The sequence below is a fragment of the Trichomycterus rosablanca genome, chromosome 10, assembly GCF_030014385.1.
Source record: "Trichomycterus rosablanca isolate fTriRos1 chromosome 10, fTriRos1.hap1, whole genome shotgun sequence".
Taxonomy (NCBI): domain Eukaryota; kingdom Metazoa; phylum Chordata; class Actinopteri; order Siluriformes; family Trichomycteridae; genus Trichomycterus; species Trichomycterus rosablanca.
This window is the reverse complement of record NC_085997.1, coordinates 5027501-5052683: the sequence shown is the minus strand read 5'-3', so window position 1 is coordinate 5052683 and position 25183 is coordinate 5027501. Positions and strand designations below refer to the sequence as shown.

The 25183-nt window shown below is 39.8% G+C and overlaps 1 protein-coding gene across 3 annotated transcripts in view; it reads left to right on the top strand.

Annotated features, from left to right (window-relative positions):
• The window catches only part of LOC134321732 (protein shisa-6), a 114446-nt gene that overhangs the window by 75796 nt on the left and 13467 nt on the right, over nucleotides 1-25183 (top strand). For 2 of the 3 annotated variants that reach the window (XM_063003559.1, XM_063003556.1), the window contains exons 5-6: nucleotides 4263-4301; nucleotides 18420-18482. In XM_063003559.1, the coding sequence (XP_062859629.1) occupies nucleotides 4263-4301; nucleotides 18420-18482 (102 nt within the window). The remainder of the gene's footprint in view (nucleotides 1-4262; nucleotides 4302-18419; nucleotides 18483-25183) is intronic. The other variant, XM_063003557.1, reaches the window with a different exon arrangement.

Sequence of the window (25183 nt, the reverse complement as noted above, 5' to 3'; positions counted from 1 at the left end):
CTTGCCCATGGTGGTCGAGAGATTTGAACGGAAGAAACTGATTCTGTGACAGGAGTCTTTTATACAGGGACAGGACTAATTTGTGTGCCTCATGGGCACATAACCGATCTGTGGGGGTCAGAATTCTTGCTGGTTGGTAGGGGATCAAATACTTATTTCCCTTAATTAAATACAAATTAATTTATAACTTTCATTTAATGTTTTTTTTCTGGATTTTTTGTTGATATTCTGTCTCTCTCTGTTAAAATAAACCTTCCATAAAAATTATAGACTGTTCAAGTCTTTGTAAGGGGGTAAACTTACAAAATCAGCAGGGGATCAAATACTTATTTCCCCCACTGTACATATACACAACACACAACCCCAAATCAGACAAAGTTGGGACAGTATGGAAAATGCAAATAAAAAAAAAACACAGTGTTCCTTACATTTACTTTGACTTTTATTTGATTGCAGACAGTTTGAACCTGAGATATTTCATGTTTTATCTGCTCACCTTCATTTCTCTTGTTAAAATCCCTCCATTCCTGCATTTCAGGCCTGCAACACATTCCAAAAAGAAGTTGGGACGGGGGCAATTTAGGGCTAGTAATGAGGTGAAAAAACTAAATAATGATGTGATTCCAAACAGGTGATTGTAATCATGGTTTGGTACAAAAGCAGCATCCAGGAAAGGCTGAGTCTTTGATGAGCAAAGATGACCAGAGGATCTCCAGTTTGTCCACAAATGTGTAAGAAAATGATTGAAATGTTTAAAAGCAATGTACCTCAAAGAAAGATTGGAAGGGATTTGCATATTTCTCCCTCTACAGTGCATAATACAGTATCATTAAACCATTCAAGGAATCAGGAGGAATTTCAGTGCGTAAAGACCAAGAGCGCAAGCTTAAGCTGAACGCCCGTGATCTTCAATCCCTCAGACGGCACTGCATCAAGAACCACCACTCAACAATAGCTGATATAACCACATGGGTGAAGGATTACTCTGGCAAACCTTTGTCAGGCACTACAATACAGAGTTACATGCACATATGCCACAAAAAAAGAAGCCTTATGTTAACCATGTCCAGAAGCGGCGTCGACTTCTCTGAGCTCCGAGGCATCTAGGATGGACCATCACACAGTGGAAACGTGTATTGTGGTCAGATGATTTAGCATTGCAAAGATGAAAAGGACCATCCAGACTGTTATCAGGAACAAGTCCAAAAGCCAGGGTCTGTCATGGTATGGGGGTGTGTCAGTGCCCTTGGTGAAGGTCATTAACACTTCTGTGATGGCAGCATTAATGCAGAAAAGTACATCGATATCTTAGAGCAACATGTGCTGCCTTCAAGACGTCGTCTTTTCCAGGGACGTCCATGCATTTCTCAACAAGAAACAAAGGCATGGCTGCGGAAGAAGAGGGTACTGGTACTGGACTGGCCTGCCTGCAGTCCTGACCTGCCCCCAATAGAGAATGTGTGGAGAATTTAAAAAGGAAAAATGCTACAACGACGACCTCGTACTGTTGCACATCTTAAGACGTGTTTGCAGGAAGAACGAGACAAAATAAAAGCTGAAACACTAAATCACTTGGTATCCTCTGTGCCAAAACGTCTTTTAAGTGTGGTGAAATGGAATAAAAACATTACAAAGTGTAAATGCTTTACTGTCCCAACTTTTTTTGGAATGTGTTGCAGCCAAAAAATTCAGGAATGGATGTTTGTTAATAAATGAAATGAAGTTGAGCAGATAAAACATGAAATATATCAGGTTCATAGTGACATTAACTATAGTGACAGTAGCTATAGTGACAATATAGTAAGATTAGTTAAAGTGACATTAGCTGTAGTGATTTTGGCTATATGTCATATACTATTATATTAATAATACGTATATTTTATAGGAAATCTTGTATATTGTTTAGTTCTTCTTCTTGTATTTTATAAAGCCGTTCGGCTGCTTTACCCAACACCTGCTTGTGGGCAATACAAAAATAAATTGAAACTTAGTTTTCAGGATGTGCTGGGTTATGTACAGCCTTAGGGACAAACACTGTTCATGAGCAACGTTACCTCAGATACCGTGTTGTGCTTTGATCAACCATGTTTTTTTAATTTAAGAACGTTGTTTTTTAGCTCCTCTTGTCAAACGTTTCATGACTAGTAGGTCCTCCTACACCACCCCCAGCATCACCACCACTAACACCACTCTGCAGAAAACACTGTATTTATGTGCATCAGGTTTATGTAGTCTGGACAGTAGTTGCTGATGCCAATTCTCAAGCAGCTTCCGAGTGTTCATCAGTAAGGGTTTCACAAAAGTAGGTTGATCCTGTCAAATATATGGCACATTTTCTTATGTTTGGAGGGTTAAAAATTCTTCGTCAGCTTTTTCCACGTATGAACGAAACACCCGTCTTTGCAGTGTTCTTGTGCGAATCGAACCGTTTTTGGTTTCTTTGTTCTTGGTTGCGCACTCATCGTCACAAACAGTGTAGATTACAAAAGGAAAAATTGCTGCAAACTGGCTACTGATGAATGAAAACTTTCTAGATTCGCAGTGCTTTAGGCGGGGCTGAGGTGTAGCTATGGTAACAAACTGCAAATGAAAGAAAGAGTGGCCACATTTCATGTCAATCACGTCGACTTGTTTGGATGAGGTGCGATCTACCAGCATGCACTGTGCGATGTTTACAATGTTTATTTCCACATATATATATATATATATATATATATATATATATATATATATATATATATATATATATATACTGTATATATACACTGATCAGGCATAACATTATGACCACTGACAGGTGAAGTGAATAACACTATCTCTTCATCACGGCACCTGTTAGTGAGTTGGATATATTAGACACCAAGTGAACATTTTATCCATTTTATTGTGGGGTGTTCCCGGTCTGCAGTGGTCAGTATCTATCAAAAGTGGTCCAAGGAAGGAACAGTGGTAAACCGGGGACAGGGTCAAGGCTCATTGATGCACGTGGGGAGCAAAGGCTGGCCTGTGTGATCCGATCCAACAGACGAGCTACTGTAGCTCAGATTGCAGAAGAAATTAATGCTGGTTCTGATAGAAAGGTGTCAGAATACACAGTGCATCTCAGTTTATTGCGTATGGGGCTGCATAGACCAGTCACGGTGCCCATGCAGACCCCTGTCCACCACTGAAAGCGCCAACAGTGGGCACGTGAGCATCAGAACTGGACCACGGAGCAGTTGATGAATCACGTTTTCTTTTACATCATGTGGATGGCCGGATGTGTGTGTCGCTTACCTGGGGAACACATGACACCAGGATGCACTATGTGAATAAGGTAAGCCGACGGAGGCAGTGTGATGCTTTGAACAATGTTCTGCTAGGAAACCTTGGGTCCTGCCATCCATGTGGATGTTACTTTGACACGTACCACCTACCTAAGCATTGTTGCAGACCATGTACACCCTTTCATGGAAACGGTGTTCCCTGATCAATGTGGCCTCTTTCATTAGGATGATGCGCCCTGCCACAAAGCAAAAATAGTTCAGGAACGGTTTGAGGAGCACAACAATGAGTTTGAGGTGCTGACTTGGCCTCCAAATTCCCCAGATCTCAATCCAATCGAGCATCTGTGGGATGTGGTGGACAAACAAGTCCGATCCATGGAGGCCCCACCTCACAACTTACAGGAGTTAAAGGATCTGCTACGAACATCTTGGTGCCAGATATCATAGCTCACCTTCAGGGGTCTAGTGGAGTCCATGCTTCAACGGGTCAGGGCTGTTTTGGCAGCAAAAGCAAGACCAACAGAATATTAGGAAGGTGGTCATAATGTTATGCCTGATCGGTGTATGGTGGTGGTTTTACTTTTAAACTTGTGTTATTCAGCTCGAGGCGCTGAGAATCAGCTTCTCGGTAGAGTCGAAAAAGCTTAACATAAAAGGTTAGTCTGGGTTGCTTTTACCGCATCATAACAAACAGTTCATCTCATTTGAGGTGCTTTGAACATGTCAGGGGTAAACTGGGTCAAAATTCAAAAACCTCCACAGCTTGACACGCCCACAGATGATGTCACTGTTTGCACTAGAAGAACCGAGTATTCTGTGGTGCCAGCTGTGAATGCAAGTTCGCTGTTTGGAACCTTTTGATTGGTGGAAACCTGACACCAAGGGGTATCAGAGAGGCTGAACGTTATGCAAATGTGATCCTCCAAAAATGTGTGTTTGTGCTTGCTACTCGTCAGCCACTCACCCGCTCGCTCTGCTTGGTTGTGTCTTTTCCAGGAGAGAGGCAGTGGCCGGGGCGCTCGCAGAGTCACCATGGTAGGAACGCCAATTCTGTGTAGTTCAGTGTGTCCTCCCGTCGGGCCTTGGCTCCGGCCTCCATCTGTGTCCGTGGTGGCTTTGTTTAGTCCGTCTACCCTCACTCTTCACTCTGTAGATCGTGTAGTATTCGTGTTCACCCATCCTCCCTCGTAGCGCCTCTGTTCCTCTAGACTTCTGAAGACCGTCGAGCAAGATTCAGCCTCTTCGGACGACATGTGCAGGGATAAAGACAGTTTTATTGATGATGTTACTTCTTGTTAATAAAAGAAGACATCAGATAAATCTGTGCTTATCCTTGTTAGCAACTCGACGCTCATCATCGAAGGACGGATTCGCAGGATTGTGGTATGTGCAAAAATTTCTACATTTCTTGGATACCTGAAGCAAATCAAAGATGGGTTCAATAAAGGTAAACGACCAAGAAAAGATGTGCAGATTTTTCCCTGAACATACACTATATTGCCAAAAGTATTCACTCACCCATCGAAATCGAATTGAATTCAGGTGTTCCAATCACTTCCATGGCCACAGGTGTATAAAACCAAGCCACCTAGGCATGCAGACTGCTTCTTCAAACATTTGTGAAAGAATAGGTCACTCTCAGGAGCTCAGTAGATTCCAACGTGGTATCGTGATAGGATGCCACCTGTGCAACAAGTCCAGTCGTGAAATTTCCTCGCTACTAAATATTCAACAGTTGACTGTCAGTGGTATTATAACAAAGTGGAAGTGATTGGGAACGACAACAACTCGGCCACGAAGTGGTATCCATGTAAAATGACAGAGCGGGGTGGCGCATAGTGCGCAAAGATTCATGTGGCCTTTCAGATTAGCTCAAGAACAGTGCGTAGAGAGCTTCATGGAATGGGTTTCCATGGCCAAGCAGCTGCATCCAAGCCGTACATCACCAAGCGCAATGCAAAGCGTCGGATGCAGTAGTGTAAAGCACGCCGCCACTGGACTCTAGTCTCTGTCTGGCAATCCGATGAGCGAGTCTGGGTTTGGCGGTTGCCAGGAGAACAGTACTTGTCTGACTGCATTGTGCCAAGTGTAAAGTTTGGTGGAGGGGGGATTATGGTGTGGGGTTGTCTTTCAGGAGTTGGGCTCGGCCCCTTAGTTCCAGTGAAAGGAACCAAGAGATTTTGGACAATTTCATGCTCCCAACTTTGTGGGAACAGTTTGGGGATGGCCCCTGCCTGTTCCAACATGACTGTGCACAAAGCAAGGTCCATAAAATCCTGACCTCGACCCGATAGAACACCTTTGGGATAAATTAGAGCGGAGACTGCGAGCCAGGCCTTCTCGTCCAACATCAGTGTCTGACCTCACAAATGCGCTTCTGGAATAATGGTCAAAAATTCCCATAAACACACTCCTAAACCTTGTGGAAAGCCTTCCCAGAAAAGTTAAAGCTGTTATAGCTAGCCGGAAAGGGTGGGCCGACATCATATTAAATCCTATGGATTAAGGATGGGATGTCACTCAAGTTCATATGCGTGTGAAGGCAGATGAGTGAATACTTTTGGCAATATAGTGTGTAATATATATAATAGATTAAAGTGAAGTGAAATGAGAAAATAGTAAACATGCTACAGTACACACCGTGATCTCTTACTCTTCGTGAACTCTCTCAGCTAGACTGTCCATGCATTAATACAGATCAGCGTTCGGGGTCGAGGGTCGATGTTCTCCGTATTGCCGCCTGCCCGCGATGTTGCTAAATGAGCCAGTGATGCGCTTCTCATTCTGACCTCTAGAGATGAGTTACACGGTCACTTGAAGATCCTGTCAGCGTGTATTTATCACCGAGGGACTTAAAGCACTTTGTAAATGATAGCAGGAAATTATTTACACATCAGGATTTTTCAGCTGTATGGCCTCAGGTTTACACTGTGATCAGTTACATCATGGTAAATCAAGTGAGGTCAGTGGAATTCTTGATGTTAGAACATGAAGAAATCTTGGTGCTTTGATCTTCTAGTCCAGTGTCATTTGCTACCATGAGTCTGAGAGAAAGAGGAGTATTTCCGCTACAATTCATAAATTATTATCTTGGTCATGGTCTTAGTATTTGGAGCCCTGCAAAACCATATTTTAAGCTTCAAGTCTAGCCTATTGGTTGTGCTATGGGTTACCAACTGGAAGGTTGTGTGTTTGAATCTCGGCTCTCCTATTCAGCCATTATTGAGCCCTTGAGCAAGGCTCTTAACTCATGACTAAGGCCCTACCTAATTCATGGCCGTGAAGATCGCGTCACAAAATATGCAATTTGCTTTAAAATTCTAAATTTGAGGTTTGTGTTAAGCAATTTAACATTTTCATTTGCGTAGCGTATGAAATATGAGGCGCAATATGAGGCTCCCCTAGCAATGTTTGATGTATGTTTTGAAGTATTGAAGTGCGTTTTGTCTCTTTGGGGATTCCATATGATTTCAGTGGAGAAGTATGCTTCTCTACACACGTGATCATCTCTGTGTAGTCTGTGCTGCACCTCAAAAGAACAAGTAAAGTATTACGCTCCCGATAGTTTGTCTATGTACAGCAAACTCTAAAGACGCTTGGGTACACTAGCAATGGGTTAGTTAAAATGTCCAAGATGTGGAAGTGAAAAGCAGCTAAAAACATGACTGGTTAACTCAGTTTGGAAAACTCCCAACCAATTCTGTGGATGCGGAGGAGCGTCAAAACATGGACGAGTATTTTCGTATTTGAGACAGAGCTATTAAGGTAGGCTGTGCTTTCTTGTGAATTTAGTAGGGCACCACCTATGACTAATAAAAGCATTCCGTTCCATGTAACTTGTGTTTTACCCTGCCCATTAGGATTGTCGAGGGACTTGGAGGTGCAGAGGACTCAGTGTCGAGGCATTAAGGCACTTTAGCCGTGGGAGTAGCTTTAAAGGGTGCATTTTCTTATCTGGTGTTGACTTGCCATGCAGCCCCCTGGTCATCTTTTTGATCTTCCTTCTAAGAATTCAATTAGCTTGCGGGAACCCTCCCTGGCTGTCTGCCTTCATTCCCTAGGTTTGCTCTTTTTCTTGGTGAAAACTTGGGTTATCACGCTGTGGTGGACTGAGTAGCTGTTGCATTGGTAATCCAATGTTTACCTCTTTATTAAATGTTTTCTGCTTTCCTTGGTGGTTGTGCTCTGGATGCATGTTGCTAAGGCCCCGGGTGGGGTGTGCGCAGACACTGAGTAAGCTTCCACTTTATTGTAGGGAGGATTGAGTTTATATAGAGGAGATAACAGGTGTGCATGAGAGCAGATACCAAATAGAATTATTTACAAGCAGATCAAAGTTAATGGTTAGGGGTGTTGGGGTAGTTAACATTCAGAGGGGGAACAGAACCTTTTGAAAGAGGTTCTTTGGTGAACTATTACTGAAATGAGCACTGCTGTTGCAACACACAGAGGTCAGAGGAGAAGGACAAGTTAGCAAAAGTTTATGGACACCTTGATTTTGCACCTAACAATATCTGTTTTTATGACCTCCTTGTTTCTACACACATTGTCCATCTTATCAGCTCCACTTACCATATAGAAGCACTTTGTAGTTCTACAATTACTGACTAGTCCATCTGTTTCTCTGCATGCTTTGTTAGCCCCCTTTCATGCTGTTCTTCAATGGTCAGGACCCCCACAGGACCACTACAGAGCAGGTATTATTTGGGTGTTGGGTCATTCTCAGCACTGCAGTGACACTGACATGGTGGTGGTGTGTTAGTGTGTGTTGTGCTGGTATGAGTGGATAAGACACAGCAGCACTGATGGAGTTTTTAAACACCTCACTGTCACTGCTGGACTGAGAATAGTCCACCAACCAAAAATATCCAGTGTCCTGTGACCACTGATGTAGGTCTAGAAGATGACCAACTCAAATAGCAGCAATAGATGAGCGATTGTCAACTAGGTAGGAGTGTTTAATACAGTGGACAGTGAGTGGACACGGTATTTAAAAACTCCAGCGGCACTGCTCTGTCTGATCCACTCATACCAGGACAACACACACTAACACACCACCAACATGTCATTGTCACTGCAGTGCTGAGAATCATCCACCACCTAAATAATACCTGCTCTGTGGTGTTCCTGTGGGAGTCCTGACCATTGAACAACAGGGTGAAAGCAGGCTAAAACAGTATGTAGAGAAACAGATGGACTACGGTCAGTAATTGTAGAACTACAAAGTGCTTCTATATGGTAAGTGGAGCTGATAAAATGGACAGTGAGTGTAGAAACAAGGAGGTGGTTTTAATGTTATGGCTGATCAGTGTATGTCACAATAACACTAGAATGGGGCGGCGCGGTGGCTCGGTGGGTAGCACTGTCACCTCACAGCAAGAAGGTCCTGGGTCCTTTCTGTGTGGAATCTACTTGGGTCTCTGGTTTCCTCCCACAGTTTAAAGACATGCAGTCAGGGTAATTGGAGCTACTAAAGTTAGACCCTAGGTGTGAGTGTGTGATGGACTGGCGACCTGTCTGGCGTGTTCCCTCTTATACGCCCAGTGAATTCCAGTGTACCCACAGCGACATTATATACACTACTGTAGCATTTCTCTACTGTAAATCTGCATGCTTGACCATTACAACATTTAACATTTTGCAATTAAATGTTAATGCTCTTTGTCATTTGTGAAATGCCAAACCCCAGCGGCTTTCCGTCCCTAGTCCACCAGATCAGGAGAAAAAGGCAACCCTAGTGCATTTACTCTGGCAAAACCTTAACCCTAACCCTAACCCTAACCCTAAACCCTAACCTTAACCCTGATTTTTTTTAGGGATTATTTTATTCTCTTCGTATTGTGTTTTTATCATAATAAATCTTAATTTACTCCCACCAGTGTGTCAGTGCACAAGAAGGGAAATGCACTTCCCAGTCTAAAATAAATAAAATATTTTACCCTAACCTAACCCTAAACCTTAACCCTAACCCTAAACGCTTAACCCTAAACCATAAACCCTAACCCTAGACTAAAAAATTCTACACCGTCTGAAAGAACAGTAGTCACACTTGACTTTTCGTACAAGGCAAACAAGACTTTGCATATTGGTTGCCAGATCCCACAAATACACTACTTAAAGAGCACCTCTATGATCCAGCTCTAACAAGGGACTAGAGACCTCACTATTCTACACAGAAAGGACCCAGACTGCTTCGATCCACCTAGGAATCGGACCCAGGATCTTCTCGCTGTGAGGCGACAGTGCTACCCACCTAGCCACCATGCCACACTATGACGGGTATTGTGACATACAGTATATTGTCATAACGACAGATCCTCAACAGATAAGTTGGATTAGCAGATCAAGATCAATTCATTCATTCATTCTTGACTGTCTGAAAGACTTTGCAGATTGGTTGCCAGATCCCACAAATTCAGTATTTAAAGAGGTCTTCTATGATCCAGCTCTTTTATCCAATACTTTTTTTTTTTTTACTACTATGTGGATACATTTAGGTTTGAAAAAAGCTTTAGGCCCAACAGGACCACATACTTTATAGATTTATGGATTTAATTGGACGGCAAAATGAAATCTGAATGGAATAGGTTGGTGGTGCACAGAATCAAGCCACGGATTTCCGAGCTAGATAGTCTAACTAAGGCATACTAGCCATCAAGTCGAAGAAAACGTTGCCTTTGAACAGACGCGCTGTGAAATCGTCGTGTTGGGGATATTAAGGAGGCAGTTCGTGTGGTGTTCTCGCTCCCGAACAAGGCCGGCTTGGCCTGAGGGTGATGGCAGGGAACGCAGGACTGGAGGCTTCACAGCTGTTCGTGCAAATGTTTTATCATGACCTTGTTTATTTGCTTTCATTTGAATACTTTGCTTATTTATTTGACCTTGGTTGCAACGTCTTTAACTTGAGATCACTGTGCTGTAAATATACATACACAGAATGATCAACACTCTCTCTCATATCAAGGACTTAATAATTTATATGGCCTAGTTTTGTCAACTGAAGAAATTCTTTTTTTTAAATGTTGGGCTAAACATCACTAGAATAGAATATTCAATGTTTGAATATATGTTGGTCCAGTACAATTGCCTCATAATTTGCCATACCAGGGCACTTCAGCTCAAATCTCTAGTACATGGGCTCTTTGGAACTCTTTTAGTTGCCTCGGGTTGCATTATTCTTGTAAATGTTGCATATGAATATGCTATTTTTTAGGCTTCTGTCTGTCTGTCTGTCTGTCTGTCTGCCTGCCTGCCTGCCTGTCTGTCTGTCTGTCTACCTGTATATCTGTCTGTATGTCTGTTTGTTTATCTGTCTATCTGCTTTTGTCTATTTGTCTGTCCATCTGTATGTCTTTTTATCTCTTTATATATCTGTCTGTCTATCTTTTTGTATCTATCTATCTGTCTGTCTGTCTGTCTATCTATCTGTGTCTGTATGTCTACCCATCTATCTGTCTGTCTGTGTATCTATCTATGTCTGTCTGACTGTCTGCCAATCTACCCTGTCTGTCTATCTATCCATCTGTCTGTCTGCTGGTCTGTCTGTCTCTCTATCTTTTTATGTATCTGTCTGTCTATCTATCTATCTATCTATCTATCTATCTATCTATCTATCTATCTATCTATCTATCTATCTATCTATCTATCAAACTTTGTCTATTTATTCATCTATCTGTCTGTCTGCCTACCTATCTGTCTGTATGACTTTCTTTCTGTCTGTCTATCCATATATTTGTCTGTCTATTTATCTATTTATCTGTATGTCTATATATATTCCTTCCATCTATCTGTCTGTCTGTTTCTCCCTCTCCTTATCTGTCTGTCTCTCCCTCTCCCTATCTGTCTGTCTATCTAACTATTATGTATTCTCTTGCTTCGACTAGTAAGGAATTCATATTATAAAAGGCAGGATTTGTGTTGGTGCTGTATCTGGGATGTTTCTTAATATATTTTTAGTGATATTATTTATTATGATTAGATTATATTTGTAATGTATGCAAGAAATATTACACAAAAATCCCTCCAGGCTACATTCCAGAGCTCCAAAAGTTCCTGCCTAAATGTGTGACTGATAAAGATTTGATTTGTACCAGGAAAGTGATTTGCTTTGCAGAATATTCGTCTAGTCCAATATTTTTTACTTGGTAGTAATTTACCATTCATTTATCTCTGTGGTGTTCATGCATTTATTTATCTTTCCTGTAAATATGCGAGAGAAATGTCAGACCACTGAATCACCACTGATCCATCTGGATATTATTATGCACTCTGGCAGAAGTGTTGTTGTCAGGATGCATTAGGTGTGAAGCGGGATACGTGAAGATGCGAAGGCTGGTTCGACCGTAGGCGCTCGGATTGGCGATTTCTGCTCCCGGTACCGTTTTGTTTTGAAAAGCCAGGCCCGTCGGCGACGTGGGCTGTGAGTAATTCAGGGAAAAGCACACCTCATTAAAAACGTGTGATATTAAGGGTACTAGTTTGGCCTGGACTTGTGCGAAACAAGCGTCACGATTTGGATTCGTGCTGCCAGGGATGGCTGGGACTATCGCACGCTCTCACCTTCTTGTCATAGAGATGCATTGCATTTGGAGAGACACGCTGTACTCTGTTTTCATCAGTGCCACAGCCTACAAGCTTTAGAACATAGCAGGCCTCACTTTTATCTTGCAAACTGTTCCTTTCCAAGTTTTGCCACTCTACGCTATCCACTCCACCCCTCCTGCACTCTCTTCTTCACCGCTGTCCGAAAACCTAGTGATCTCTCTACACAGACACATTTTATGTCATCCTACATGCTCCTAAAAAGAAGGCGTGTCTAAATTCTTAGATACATTAAAATGCTTCCTACTGAGGTGCCTTAATTCTAAGTGATAATCTGACTGAATAACGAATCATCTCTACTTAAGCAGCATCCTAGGTAGGCTATAGGCAGCAAGGCAGCTCACTGGGTTTTCAGACAAAACCCATTGTCATCCACAAATATCCTATCCTACCCTCAGTCTATTGCACAACCACTGCAAACATTCCTACTGCACATCTGACCAGTCACACTGTCCTTGTACGTTAGGGGTGAACTTTTTAGGGGCTGCATCAAGAGCACTTTGTAGTTCTACCTATTTCTATCTATTTCTCTACATATCTTTTTAGCCTGTTCTTCAATGGTCAGGACCCCCACAGGACCACTACAGAGCAGGTATTATTTATGTAATGGATCATTCTCAGCACTACACTGACACTGACATGGTGGTGGTGTGTTAGTGTGTGTTGTGCTGGTATGAGTGGATCAGACACAGCAGTGCTGATGGAGTTTTTAAATACCGTGTCCACTCACTGTCCACTCTATTAGACACTCCTACTCCTAGTTTGTCCACCTTGTAGATGTAAAGTCAGAGACGATCGCTCATCTGTTGCTGCTGTTTAATTTGGTCATCTTGTAGACCTTCATCAGTGGTCACAGGACGCTGCCCATGGGGCGCTGTTGGCTGGATATTTTTGGTTGGTGGACTATTCTCAGTCCAGCAGTGACAGTGAGGTGTTTAAAAACTCCAGCAGCGCTGCTGTGTCTGATCCACTCATACCAGCACAACACACACTAACACACCACCACCATGTCATTGTAACTGCAATGCTGAGAATGATCCACCACCCAAATCTGACCATTGAAGAACAGCAAGAAAGTGGGCTAACAAAGCATGCAGAGAAACAGATGGACTACAGTCAGTAATTGTAGAACTACAAAGTGCTTCTATATGGTAAGTGGGCTGATAAAATGGACAGTGAGTGTAGAAACATTTACTGTGAATATGATGTTCTTGGGATTATATGTGTAAGCCTATTTTGCCCAAATATAACAAGCTCAATTGTTATTATTATTATTAATATTATTAATGCTCCTTAGTATGCATTATTATGCAGTTTGTAACTGTTGTTCATGCTGCATTTATGTCATCAGACAACTTTTTTGAGCGACTGCTGGCTTCCCTCTACTCCAAGGAGTGTAATTGTAATAGGCACAGCTGGAGGTTTAACTTATTATTAATAACTTTCCGTCCACTTTGCTACGTTAAGGCTAGCTGCTCCGTGTGGCCTGAAGGACTTAGACTCTTAGCCGACTAACAGCGTGACAGACGTAAAGCTCTAGCTAGGGTTTCAGTGCCCCCATTCCTAAAAAAAGTGGCTAATTGGTCCCCAGATTAAAGCAAGATCACTCGGCTGGACCGTGCTTCCTAATAATTAGACCTCACTACAAAGCCAGCTTCTCATCCACCTCTGTCTGTGCACAAGGCTTATTAGGACGATGTGGTGACTTCTTAAATAGTCCTAAACTTTTTTCTTTTTCCCCTTCACTCGAACTCGAACTATTTTAATTAGCGGACGTTATGGAGCAAGACCGACGGCTGCAGTATTTTCTTAGGCGTATTTGTTCAGGGCTTAAGCTACCCACGCTCGGTGCTCTCTGTGGAGGAGAAGCTGTGAGTTCTTTTTTTATTATTTATTTATCATACAGTGTAACCCGGACCGCCATCAATAACGTCTTTTATTTATCAAGAGAATGACCAAAGTAGCCTCACAGGAAAGGAACAGGAGAAATAAAACCAAACTTAAAGTTATTGTCTCAGATAAAACAGCTCGTTCTGACACCCCGACGTTACGGCATGCATTTTTAAACACACAGGACGTCGGGCATCCCAGAGCGAGTGGCACCGAGTCTGTGGCAGATCACGGCCATTTATCACGGGCTCTTCGCGGGGCTGTTGTCTCTGGTGGAGGATAGCTGCCGTTTGTCAAAAGACCGCCCCTGTCCGGCCTCCGCTAAAGTTACACCGCAGTACCGAACTTGCCTGCAGCCTGAACTTTATACCCATCCTAAAAAAATCTAAATATAAATAATAGACGAACACATTCGGCCGAAGTGAGGCGATAAAGCAAGTGTTTTATTAGGGCTGGCGATTTCCACCAACAGGGGGCGACAATTGGACTGTCTGTGCAGGTATGACATTTATTGATGACCGATTTCCCTCCTATATATATTTTATTTATGCATTTTCTCCCCTAAAACGCATAAGGGGGATAACAAAGCATGTAGAGAAACATATGGACTACAGTCAGTAATTGTAGAACTACAAAGTGCTTCTTTATGGTAAGTGGAGTTGATAAAATGGACAGTGAGTATAGAAACAAGGAGGTGGTTTTAATGTTATGGCTTATCGGTGTTGTGTGTGTGTATATATATATATATATATATATATATATATATATATATATATATATACAGTATATAAAGGTCACACACTCTAATATTTGGTTGTAGTGCCTTTAGCTTTGATTACAGCACACATTCGCTGTGGCATCGTTTCCACAAGCTTCTGCAATGTCACAACATTTATTTCTTTCCAGAGTTGCATACATTTTTCCTCAAGATCTTGTATTGATGATGGGAGATTTGGACCACTGCACAAAGTCTTCTCCAGCACATCCCAAAGATTCTCAATGGGGTTCAGGTCTGGACTCTGTGGTGGCCGATCCATGTGTGAAAATGATGTCTCACGCTCCCTGAACCTTTTCACAATTTGAGCCCAATGAATTCTGGCATTGTCATCTTTGAATATGCCCGTGCCATCAGGGAAGAAAAAATCCATTGATGGAATAACCTGGTGGTTCAGTATATTCAGGTAGTCAGCTGACCTCGTTCTTTGGGCACATGACGTTGCAGAACCTAGACCTGACCAACTGCGGCAACCCAGATCATAGCACTGCCCCCACAGGCTTGTACGGTAGGCACTAGGCATGATGTGCATCACTTCAGGCGCCTCTCTTCTTACCCTGATGCGCCCATCACTCTGGAACAGGGTAAATCTGGACTCATCAGACCACATGACCTTCTTCCATTGCTCCAGAGTCCGATCTTTATGCTCCCTAGCAAATTGAAGTCGTTTTTGCCGGTTAGCCTCACTGACGAGTGGTTTTCTTAAGGCTACACAGCTGTTTAGTCCCAATCCCTTGATTCCCCTTCACATCGTGTGTGTGGAAATGCTCTTACTCTCACTATTAAACATCCCTGAGTTCTACTGGAGTTTTTCTACCATTTGATTTCACCAAACGTTTAAGTGATCGCCGATCACGATTATTCAAGATTTTTTTCCGACCACATTGCTTCCTCGAAGATGATGTTTCCCCACTGTCCTTCCACTTTTTAATAATGCGTTGGACAGTTCTTAACCCGATTTTAGTAGTTTCAGCTTCTCCTTAGATGTTTTCTCTGCTTGATGCATGCCAATAATTTGACCCTTCTGAAACAGATTAACATCTTTTCTACGACCACAGGATGTGTTTTTCAACATGGTTGTTTAACAAATGAGAAGCTACTTACTGCATCAGTTAGGGTTAAATAACTTGTTGCCAGCTGAAATATAATCACCTATGCAGTAATTATCCAATGTGAGGCTCTTACCTATTTGCTTAGTTAAATCCAGGTGGTGACCTTTTTTTTTGGCCAGGCAGTGTAATTATATATATATATATTCTTTAGTTATTTTGGGTGCTGATTATTTAAATTTACCACATTGTGCCATAACGTTTGAATATACTGCTCCAGTCTGGACTGTAAATGTTTTATTAACCTCTTCAGAAAGGCCACCATTAAAAGTGAAGTCATTTTTCCAGACATCGAACATAAGCAATTTTGGATAAATAATACAAGGGACAGTGGTAGCCGAGTCGGGAGCCATGGGTTCCTGACTAGAAGATCGTGGGTTTGAATCCTGACTCTGCCATTCAGCCAATGTTCAGCCTTTGAGCAAGGCCCTTAACCCTCTCAGTTCCAGGGGCGCCATATATGAATTATAATAAATATTCATTTATACAGTCAAAAACATTACAAGTTTGGACACTTAAAATCATCCACATTTTCTTTATTTTAGAGGAATACTCTTGGTTTATATTTTTGGCTGTTAATCATATTTTGTCCATTAAACATATTGGAAAAACACAATAAGATTTTTTATGTCCTATAACTTTTGGATATACGTCTCCAGTCTGGACTGTAAATGTTTTATTAACGTCTTTAATGAAGCCATTAAAGGTACAGAAAAGTAGAGCTGTGGGTTACCGAACAAAAGGGTTTGAATCCTGGCTCTGCCATGCAGCCAGTGTTGGGTCCTTAAGCAAGGCCCTAACCCTCTTGGATCCAGGCCTTTGTACATTGTGTATATATATACAGTGTATCACAAAAGTGAGTACATCCCTCACATTTCTGCAAATATTTCATTATATCTTTTCTTGGGACAACACTATAGGCATGAATCTTGGATATAACTTAGAGTAGTCAGTGTACAGCTTGTATAGCAGTGTAGATTTACTGTCTTCTGAAAATAACTCAACACACTGCCATTAATGTCTAAATAGCTGGCAACATAAGTGAGTACACCCCACAGTGAACATGTCCAAATTGTGCCCAAATGTGTCGTTGTCCCTCCCTGGTGTCATGTGTCAAGGTCCCAGGTGTAAATGGGGAGCAGGGCTGTTAAATTTGGTGTTTTGGGTACAATTCTCTCATACTGGCCACTGGATATTCAACATGGCACCTCATGGCAAAGAACTCTCTGAGGATGTGAGAAATAGAATTGTTGCTCTCCACAAAGATGGCCTGGGCTATAAGAAGATTGCTAACACCCTGAAACTGAGCTACAGCATGGTGGCCAAGGTCATACAGCGGTTTTCCAGGACAGGTTCCACTCGGAACAGGCTTCGCCAGGGTCGACCAAAGAAGTTGAGTCCACGTGTTCGGCGTCATATCCAGAGGTTGGCTTTAAAAAATAGACACATGAGTGCTGCCAGCATTGCTGCAGAGGTTGAAGACGTGGGAGGTCAGCCTGTCAGTGCTCAGACCATACGCCGCACACTGCATCAACTCAGTCTGCATGGTCGTCATCCCAGAAGGAAGCTGACGCACAAGAAAGCCCGCAAACAGTTTGCAGAAGACAAGCAGTCCAAGAACATGGATTACTGGAATGCCCTGTGGTCTGACGAGACCAAGATAAACTTGTTTGGCTCAGATGGTGTCCAGCATGTGTGGCGGCGCCCTGGTGAGAAGTACCAAGACAACTGTATCTTGCCTACAGTCAAGCATGGTGGTGGTAGCATCATGGTCTTGGGCTGCATGAGTGTTGCTGGCACTGGGGAGCTGCAGTTCATTGAGGGAAACATGAATTCCAACATGTACTGTGACATTCTGAAACAGAGCATGATCCCCTCCCTTCGAAAACTGGGCCTCATGGCAGTTTTCCAACAGGATAACGACCCCAAACACAACCTCCAAGATGACAACTGCCTTGCTGAGGAAGCTGAAGGTAAAGGTGATGGACTAAACCCAATTGAGCACCTGTGGCGCATCCTGAAGTGGAAGGTGGAGGAGTTCAAGGTGTCTAACATCCACCAGCTCCGTGATGTCATCATGGAGGAGTGGAAGAGGATTCCAGTAGCAACCTGTGCAGCTCTGGTGAATTCCATGCCCAGGAGGGTTAAGGCAGTGCTGGATAATAATGGTGGTCACACAAAATATTGACACTTTGGGCACAATTTGGACATGTTCACTGTGGGGTGTACTCACTTATGTTGCCAGCTATTTAGACATTAATGGCTGTGTGTTGAGTTATTTTCAGAAGACAGTAAATCTACACTGCTATACAAGTTGTACACTGACTACTCTAAGTTATATCCAAGTTTCACTTCTATAGTGTTGTCCCATGAAAAGATATAATGAAATATTTGCAGAAATGTGAGGGGTGTACTCACTTTTGTGATACACTGTATATATATATATATATATATATATATATATATATATATATATATGAGAAAGGTATTCCGTAAGTCTTCACCTTGGTCATGTAGAATATAAATCTGTTTCTGCTCTACATGATTACCAGCACACATTTCCATCATCACTGCTTCTCCCTGGTATTCTTTAGTCTGTGTAATCTGTGCCTGCTGGACCATTTTCCTTATTACGAGAACCATTGCGTCTGTTACTAACGTATTTATGTTCTGGATAAGAGTGCGGTTATCCAGAACGGTTATTCAGAATCGTTATTCATTGTAATTCAACGTCTTGATTTCATTTGCAAATCAGACATGTCATTGTGTCTCCCGCAGGCACCCATCAACACAACTACAACCACGTGGGTCTCGGCAGCCCGACTCGGACGCCAAAAAACGGTAAGCGTGACTCTTCTCGTCATGACTCTTTATCTCGACTCGTGTTTATGAAGCATGCGTTTATTGAGATGCTAATGAAGCCTGATTTGCACTTCTGCACATGTGAACGTGAACATGGAGTCTGAGATCCAAACAATACTCAACCCAATTAAAAAACAATGTAAATTAATAACCGCAATGTCATTAATAACCACAGTGATAGTCGGGGTGAGGTCAAAGTATTAATTAGTAGACCCCCCCAGACCCCCCACTCTTGTAATTCGAATCATGGTTGTGAGTGAATCCTCTAGCAGAATAGTGCTCTATATGGACACGTCCCAATCTACTCAAAAAAAGGTCTGCTAAAGCCAGCCAAGTCCCCTAAACTATACCCTATTGGAATTCGGCCGGATGGGTCCAAGAGAAAAGTCTCTTCCTCCCATTTCTTCTAGATTTTTCCTCTTATTAGGAATTATATGCAGTGGTGGCAAAAACAAACTATCAGTAAACGATTGCTTCAAGCAGGAAGGAACCAGGGTACCAGGGTCTGTAAGGAATTTTGTATTTTGTCTGGGTTGTCTTTGGGTACTCCCCAGCACCTCCCAAAGTCTGCAGAACGTGTGTTTACATTTTCTACTCTATAAATGATTAATAAATTATTAAAAATTAATTATAAATAGTAGTTAATAATGTAATTATATTTAATATATAAATTAAATATTTATATATTTAATTATAATAAATATTTTAAATTGTAAATACTTTATATTTAAATATTATATATATATAATAAATATATCAATAATATATTTAATATTAATTAAATGAATTAATAATAAATATTAGGTAAATAATATTTATATATTGAATTAGAAATAAATACTTTAAATTATAAATATTTTATATTCAAATATTACATATATAAAATATATCAGTAATATATTTAATAATAAATAAATTTATAATAAATAAATAAATTAAATTAATGAATAATAATTAAATTAAGGAAATTAAATAATTCATTACATACAGTTACGATCCATTAGTTTGTCTGTTTTTTATTTGTTTTATTTTTATTATTTGTATTTTTTCTCCCTGTATCTGATCATGATGGTTCTGTGAACAGGCCCGCACGCTACACTTCTTTTACATCGTCATCAAAAAAATAAAACGATTCCCATTGATTTGAGTTAATGTTCCCTGGAGGACACAGTCCACTCTGCCCAGAACGAGTTCTGCTTGGAATTTTAAGTGGACGTATGGGTCATTCTGTCATTTTATATTCGCTGCTACTAAACCGTAATGTTGTATATAAAAATAAGACTGTAAAGTATGAAAAAATGCAAATAGAATAAAAACACAGTGTTCCTTACATAGCAGACAGTTTAAACCCAAGATATTTCATGTTTTGTCTGCTCAACTTCATTTAATTTGTTAATATACATCCATTCCTGCATTTCAGGCCTGCAACACATTCCAAAAAAGTTGGGACGGGGGCAATTTAGGGTTAGTAATGAGGTGAAAAAACTAAATAATGATGTGATTCCAAACAGGTGACTGTAATCATGATTTGGTACAAAAGCAGCATCCAGGAAAGGTTGAGTCTTTGATGAGCAAAGATGATCAGAGGATCTCCAGTTTGTCCACAAATGCATGAGAAAATGATTAAAAGGTTTAAAAACAATGTACCTCAAAGAAATATTGGAAGGGATTTGCATATTTCCCCCTCTACAGTGCAAGTAATCAGGAGGAATTGCATCAAGAACCACAACTCAACAACAGCTGATATAACCACATGGGTGAGGGATTACTTTAGCAAACCACTACAATACAGAGTTACATGCACAAATGCCACCTAAAACTTCACTGTGCAAAAAAGAAGCCTTATGTTAACCATGTCCAGAAGCGGCGTCGACTTCTCTGGGCTCTGAGGCATCTAGGATGGACCATCACACTGTGAAAACGTGTATTGTGGTCACATGAATCAGCATTCAAAAGGACCATTTAGACTGTTATCAGGAACAAGTCCAAACGCCAAGGTCTGTCATGGTATGGGGTCGTGTCAGTGCCCTTGGCAAAGGTCGTTCACACTTCTGTGATGGCAGCATTAATGCAGAAAAGTACATTAAGATCTTAGAGCAACATGTGCTGCCTTCAAGACGTCATCTTTTCCAGGGACGTCCATGCAGTTTTGCATCTCAACCCCACTGAACATCCATGACGACCTTAACATCGCTGCACATTATCATCCCCCAACCATATCTAATACTAGTTAAACAATAAATCTGCTCCTAATCTCATCCCCTTCCCTAAAATCAAGTGGAAGGAGGCTGGCACGATTGGTACTGTTACTGCGTACCTCGTTTCTCCTACCGCACTGCACACGCTCCACAACAAGCGCATTCGAGGAATCAATTCAAGTAAGCGAACAAGCAACACAGGGATGACATCTATGAAAACCAGCTGACACGCCATATTTCTACTTCATCGGCGCTTTTCGCCTAATGAACACGCGCCGATCAGAAGACGAAGGCGGGCCTCGGGATACGCGGGCGCGATGTGTGCCTCAGATAAGGAGCTCTCGACCGGTGCCCTTAAAATGCGGAGGCTAGCAATGCTCCGAGCAGTGTGAGCGGCAGCGCCTCATCTTGTTAGTGAAGGGATTAAATCACCCGGCTTTTGGTGAGCCGCTTTAATGTGGCCGGGGAGGAAGCGGGTGGGGTGAGAAGATGGATAACTCTCCCTAACAAGCAGATTGGTTGTTATAAGACAAAGCCTGTTATTGCTCTTTCTCGGTGAGGTTAATTTTGTTTGGGGCGATGGAACGTTCCTCTTCAGGCCGTCGCAGTGCGGATGATTTGAGACGCTTTTATTACGCCTGCTGAATCCTTTGAGACGGTTTGATGCGATTATGGAGAGAAAATAAGAAAATACAATCGTAACTATTTATGTTTTGTACTGAAAAGGGAACGACCCAGTAGTACAAATCCAACAGCTGTTTTTTATTTATTTATTTATTTAATTTTTTTGGTGCTTCAATAGTAAAATAGCAATTTTTTTCCCCAAGCAAACGGAAGTCTTCTTAAAGCAAAAATAAATAAAGAAATAAATTGTTTATTAATATTTTGTACAGTTAGTAATCATTCATTCATTTAATTATTCATTTATTTTATTATTAAACTTCCATTAAATAAAGACTAGAACTTTACAGTCTATAACAAAACTAATTATATTATTATTATTATCATTATTATTATTATTATAAATTATTATTATTATTATTATTGTTATTATAATTATTTATTATTATTATTATTATTATTATTATTATTATTAATTATTATTATTATTATAATCATTTATTATTATTGTTATTGTTATTATTATTACTATTATTAATATTATTATTATTTTCACTTTTCCACAATCTATTCCCATGCCCATTTTTACCCGATTGCAACCTGCTGCAATCCCTGATTAAGAAGGGCCACAGATTGTCACGTGCCCGAAGGCAGCAACACAAATGCTGCCTTCAACCGCTTCTTTTCACCTGCCAGAGTAACCATAGCATCATTGCCCCTTGTGTAAAAAAATATATAATAATAATAATAATAATAACAATATTAATAAAAATAATAATAATAAAATAACAAAACAACAACAATAATAATAGTAATATTAATAATAACAACAATATTGATAATAATAGTATTATTAATAATAATAATAATAGCATTATTAATAATAATACAATAATAATAATAATATTAATAGTAATTATAATAACAATAGTAATTACGATAATAATAATAATAATAATATTAATAATAATAATAACAATTATATTAATAATAATTGTTTAACAGTAATATTGATTAAAATAAAATCAAAATGAATAATAATAATAATACAGTTAATACTACTACTTCTACTACTACTACTACTAATAATAATAATAATAATATCAGTAATAACAATAATAATAATAATAATATCAGTACATTCTAATTCCCCTCCATTTGAAAATGTTATTGTTTTTAAGTAATTTCTTCAGTTCTATTTTCATCTCTGGTGAACGTAACCCGCTCAGTCCTTTACCACACCTGCACAAACAAGTCTGTTTTACATATATAATAGACAACTAGATTGCTGAAGTGCTGGATTCAAATGACGGAGTGATAAAGTGCAAGTGCACACCTCACGCAGTTCAACAAGTGCCATAAAAACAATGGTTTTAATGACGTACAGTGATGAAGACCACAAAGCTTTAATACTGACTCTCAGTTCTGAAATCAGTGAAATGACTCCCAGTCCTGCAATTTCACAAACCAAGGAGTGGGAACTCAATTTTCTGCTTAATGAAGCAGCGTAATAATAGCTGTGTTATAATAAAAATGGCGGGAAACTAACGGCTTACTCCGACAGTGATGGTTCCGTTTTGGAAATGGAATCAGAAGTCGTTACAGATACAGACGTGCAAAAATACGTAATGTAGCAATACTTAAGAGTAATATCTAGATACTTATGGATCTTTATTACTTCTCAACCAGACTGGTGCCACCACTGAGACTTAACCTTGGGTCTTTGTTTTGACCTCTGCACGACCCAAGCTCCACCAATCCATGTTCTGCATGTTTTTGGGAGACACTGGGGAGACTGGGATACCTGCAGCAAAACAAATAGCAAAAACCTAGTACTATTGTTCCTAGTACTATTGTTATTGTGCAACATCTACTAGGTGCACTACTGTGCCTCACAGTAATGTTGATTAAAATAAAAACATAAAGTTAATAATAATAATAGAAATAATAATAATATAAAAAATGATGATAATGATAATAATAAAACCACAACAATAATAATAATAATAATAATAATAATAACAATAATAATAATAATAAAACAATAATAATAACAATAACTATAAAACGATAATGATGATAATAATAATAAGAAAATAATAATAGTAACAATAATAATAAAACAATAATGATAATATAATAAAAACAACAATAATAATAATAATAATAATAATAATAATAATAATAATAATTAATAATAAAACCACAATAATAATAATAATATAATAATAATAAAAAACAAAAATGGTAATAATAAAATAATGATAATAATAATAATAATAAAAACAATAATGATAATAATAACAATAATAATAAAACAATAAATAATAATAATAATAAAAACAGCAATAATAGTAATAATAACAATGATGATGATAATAATAATAATAATAATAATATTTGTTCTGCACAGTAATGCTGATTAAATGAAAACAAAATAATAATAATAATAATGATAATACTACTAGTATAAATAATAATAATATTAATAACAATAATATAAATAATCTTAATAATAACAATAATTGTGCTGCACAGTAATGTTTACAATAAAAAACAAAATTAATAACTACTAGGTTTTTTAATGCATTGTAACTTGCCTCTACCAAACTACCTACCACCGAACCCACCACCCTCCTCCTCTTTTTACCTTTGTAAATAAATCGAAACACCTCGCTGCACACTTTGCCATCCATCCCCAGTAACCAGGAGAAAGGAGGTCCGCAGCATGTGCTGAACAGTGTAAAATGGACCGACTGGTGTTGTGTAAACACAACCCTCATCTCTCGCTGCACCCCCCCTGGCTCCCCGCAGCGTCGTGTTTGTTTCAATCCTCGTCCTGTGGCGGTAGTCTCAATCCTATTTATATCCAGACCGTGATCCTCGTCGGGCCAGCAAAGGGCTCACGGGCCGAGCGGACGGAGGGGCAGCGGTGACGGCCGCTGCTTCTTCTGAACGACTTTCAATCACGTCGTATCATTAGGGGAACAAGGTCCCTCTGCTAACTAGAAGCCTGATTGATACCGATGTATCAAGGCTTAATTTAATCAGTGTCCATCAGACAGGTCCATCAGCCAGAAGTCATGGAGTTCAGCCAAAGTAGTGACAACTTAATGCAGATGTTGTGCTCATTGCTAATTATTAATTGCTAAATTTTCACACACTGAAATCTTGATTCTTATTCTGTAAGTAAAATGATTACACCCCCCCCCCTCCAAAAAAAAAAGGGGGCTGTGTAAGCCAGTCAAAGTGGCTTGTAACCCCTATCCACTATAAGAAAAGCCTATAATGGACAGCAGTGCCCGAACAAAACACTGTAGGAAGAAGGTTGTTCAGTACAAGGTCAGAAAGAAACGTAAACAGTCACCTTGTGCCAAGAGAAAAACTGTCCAGATGTAACTATAATTTATATAGATATATGCTAAAATTTTTATAAAAAAATAATTTTACCTCCATTTATTTGTAAGTGATCACAAGCAGTAGTTACACAGTACATAGTAGTTTAAGAGGATTATTCAACACTTTATTCACTGTTTTCACAGTCCACACATCATTTGAATGATGGGAGAGCTTTATGCTTCAATAGTTTTGCTGCACTTCACACCAGTAAAAAGCTAATTCAGACTTTAAATGTTATACTAATGTACTGTACGTATGTATATGTATTATATAGGTATTATATAGGTATAGAAAAAAAAAAACATAAATGAGGCAGGAAAATGAATTAGATTTTTTTTGCTAAAAAAGGAACTGCAATGATTACTGGAGATCCAGTTAATTTTAGCTCTAAACTGCAAAAATAAGTAAATAAACAAATAAATAAAAATAATAAAAAAAATTAAAGGCCTATTGGCTAGTACT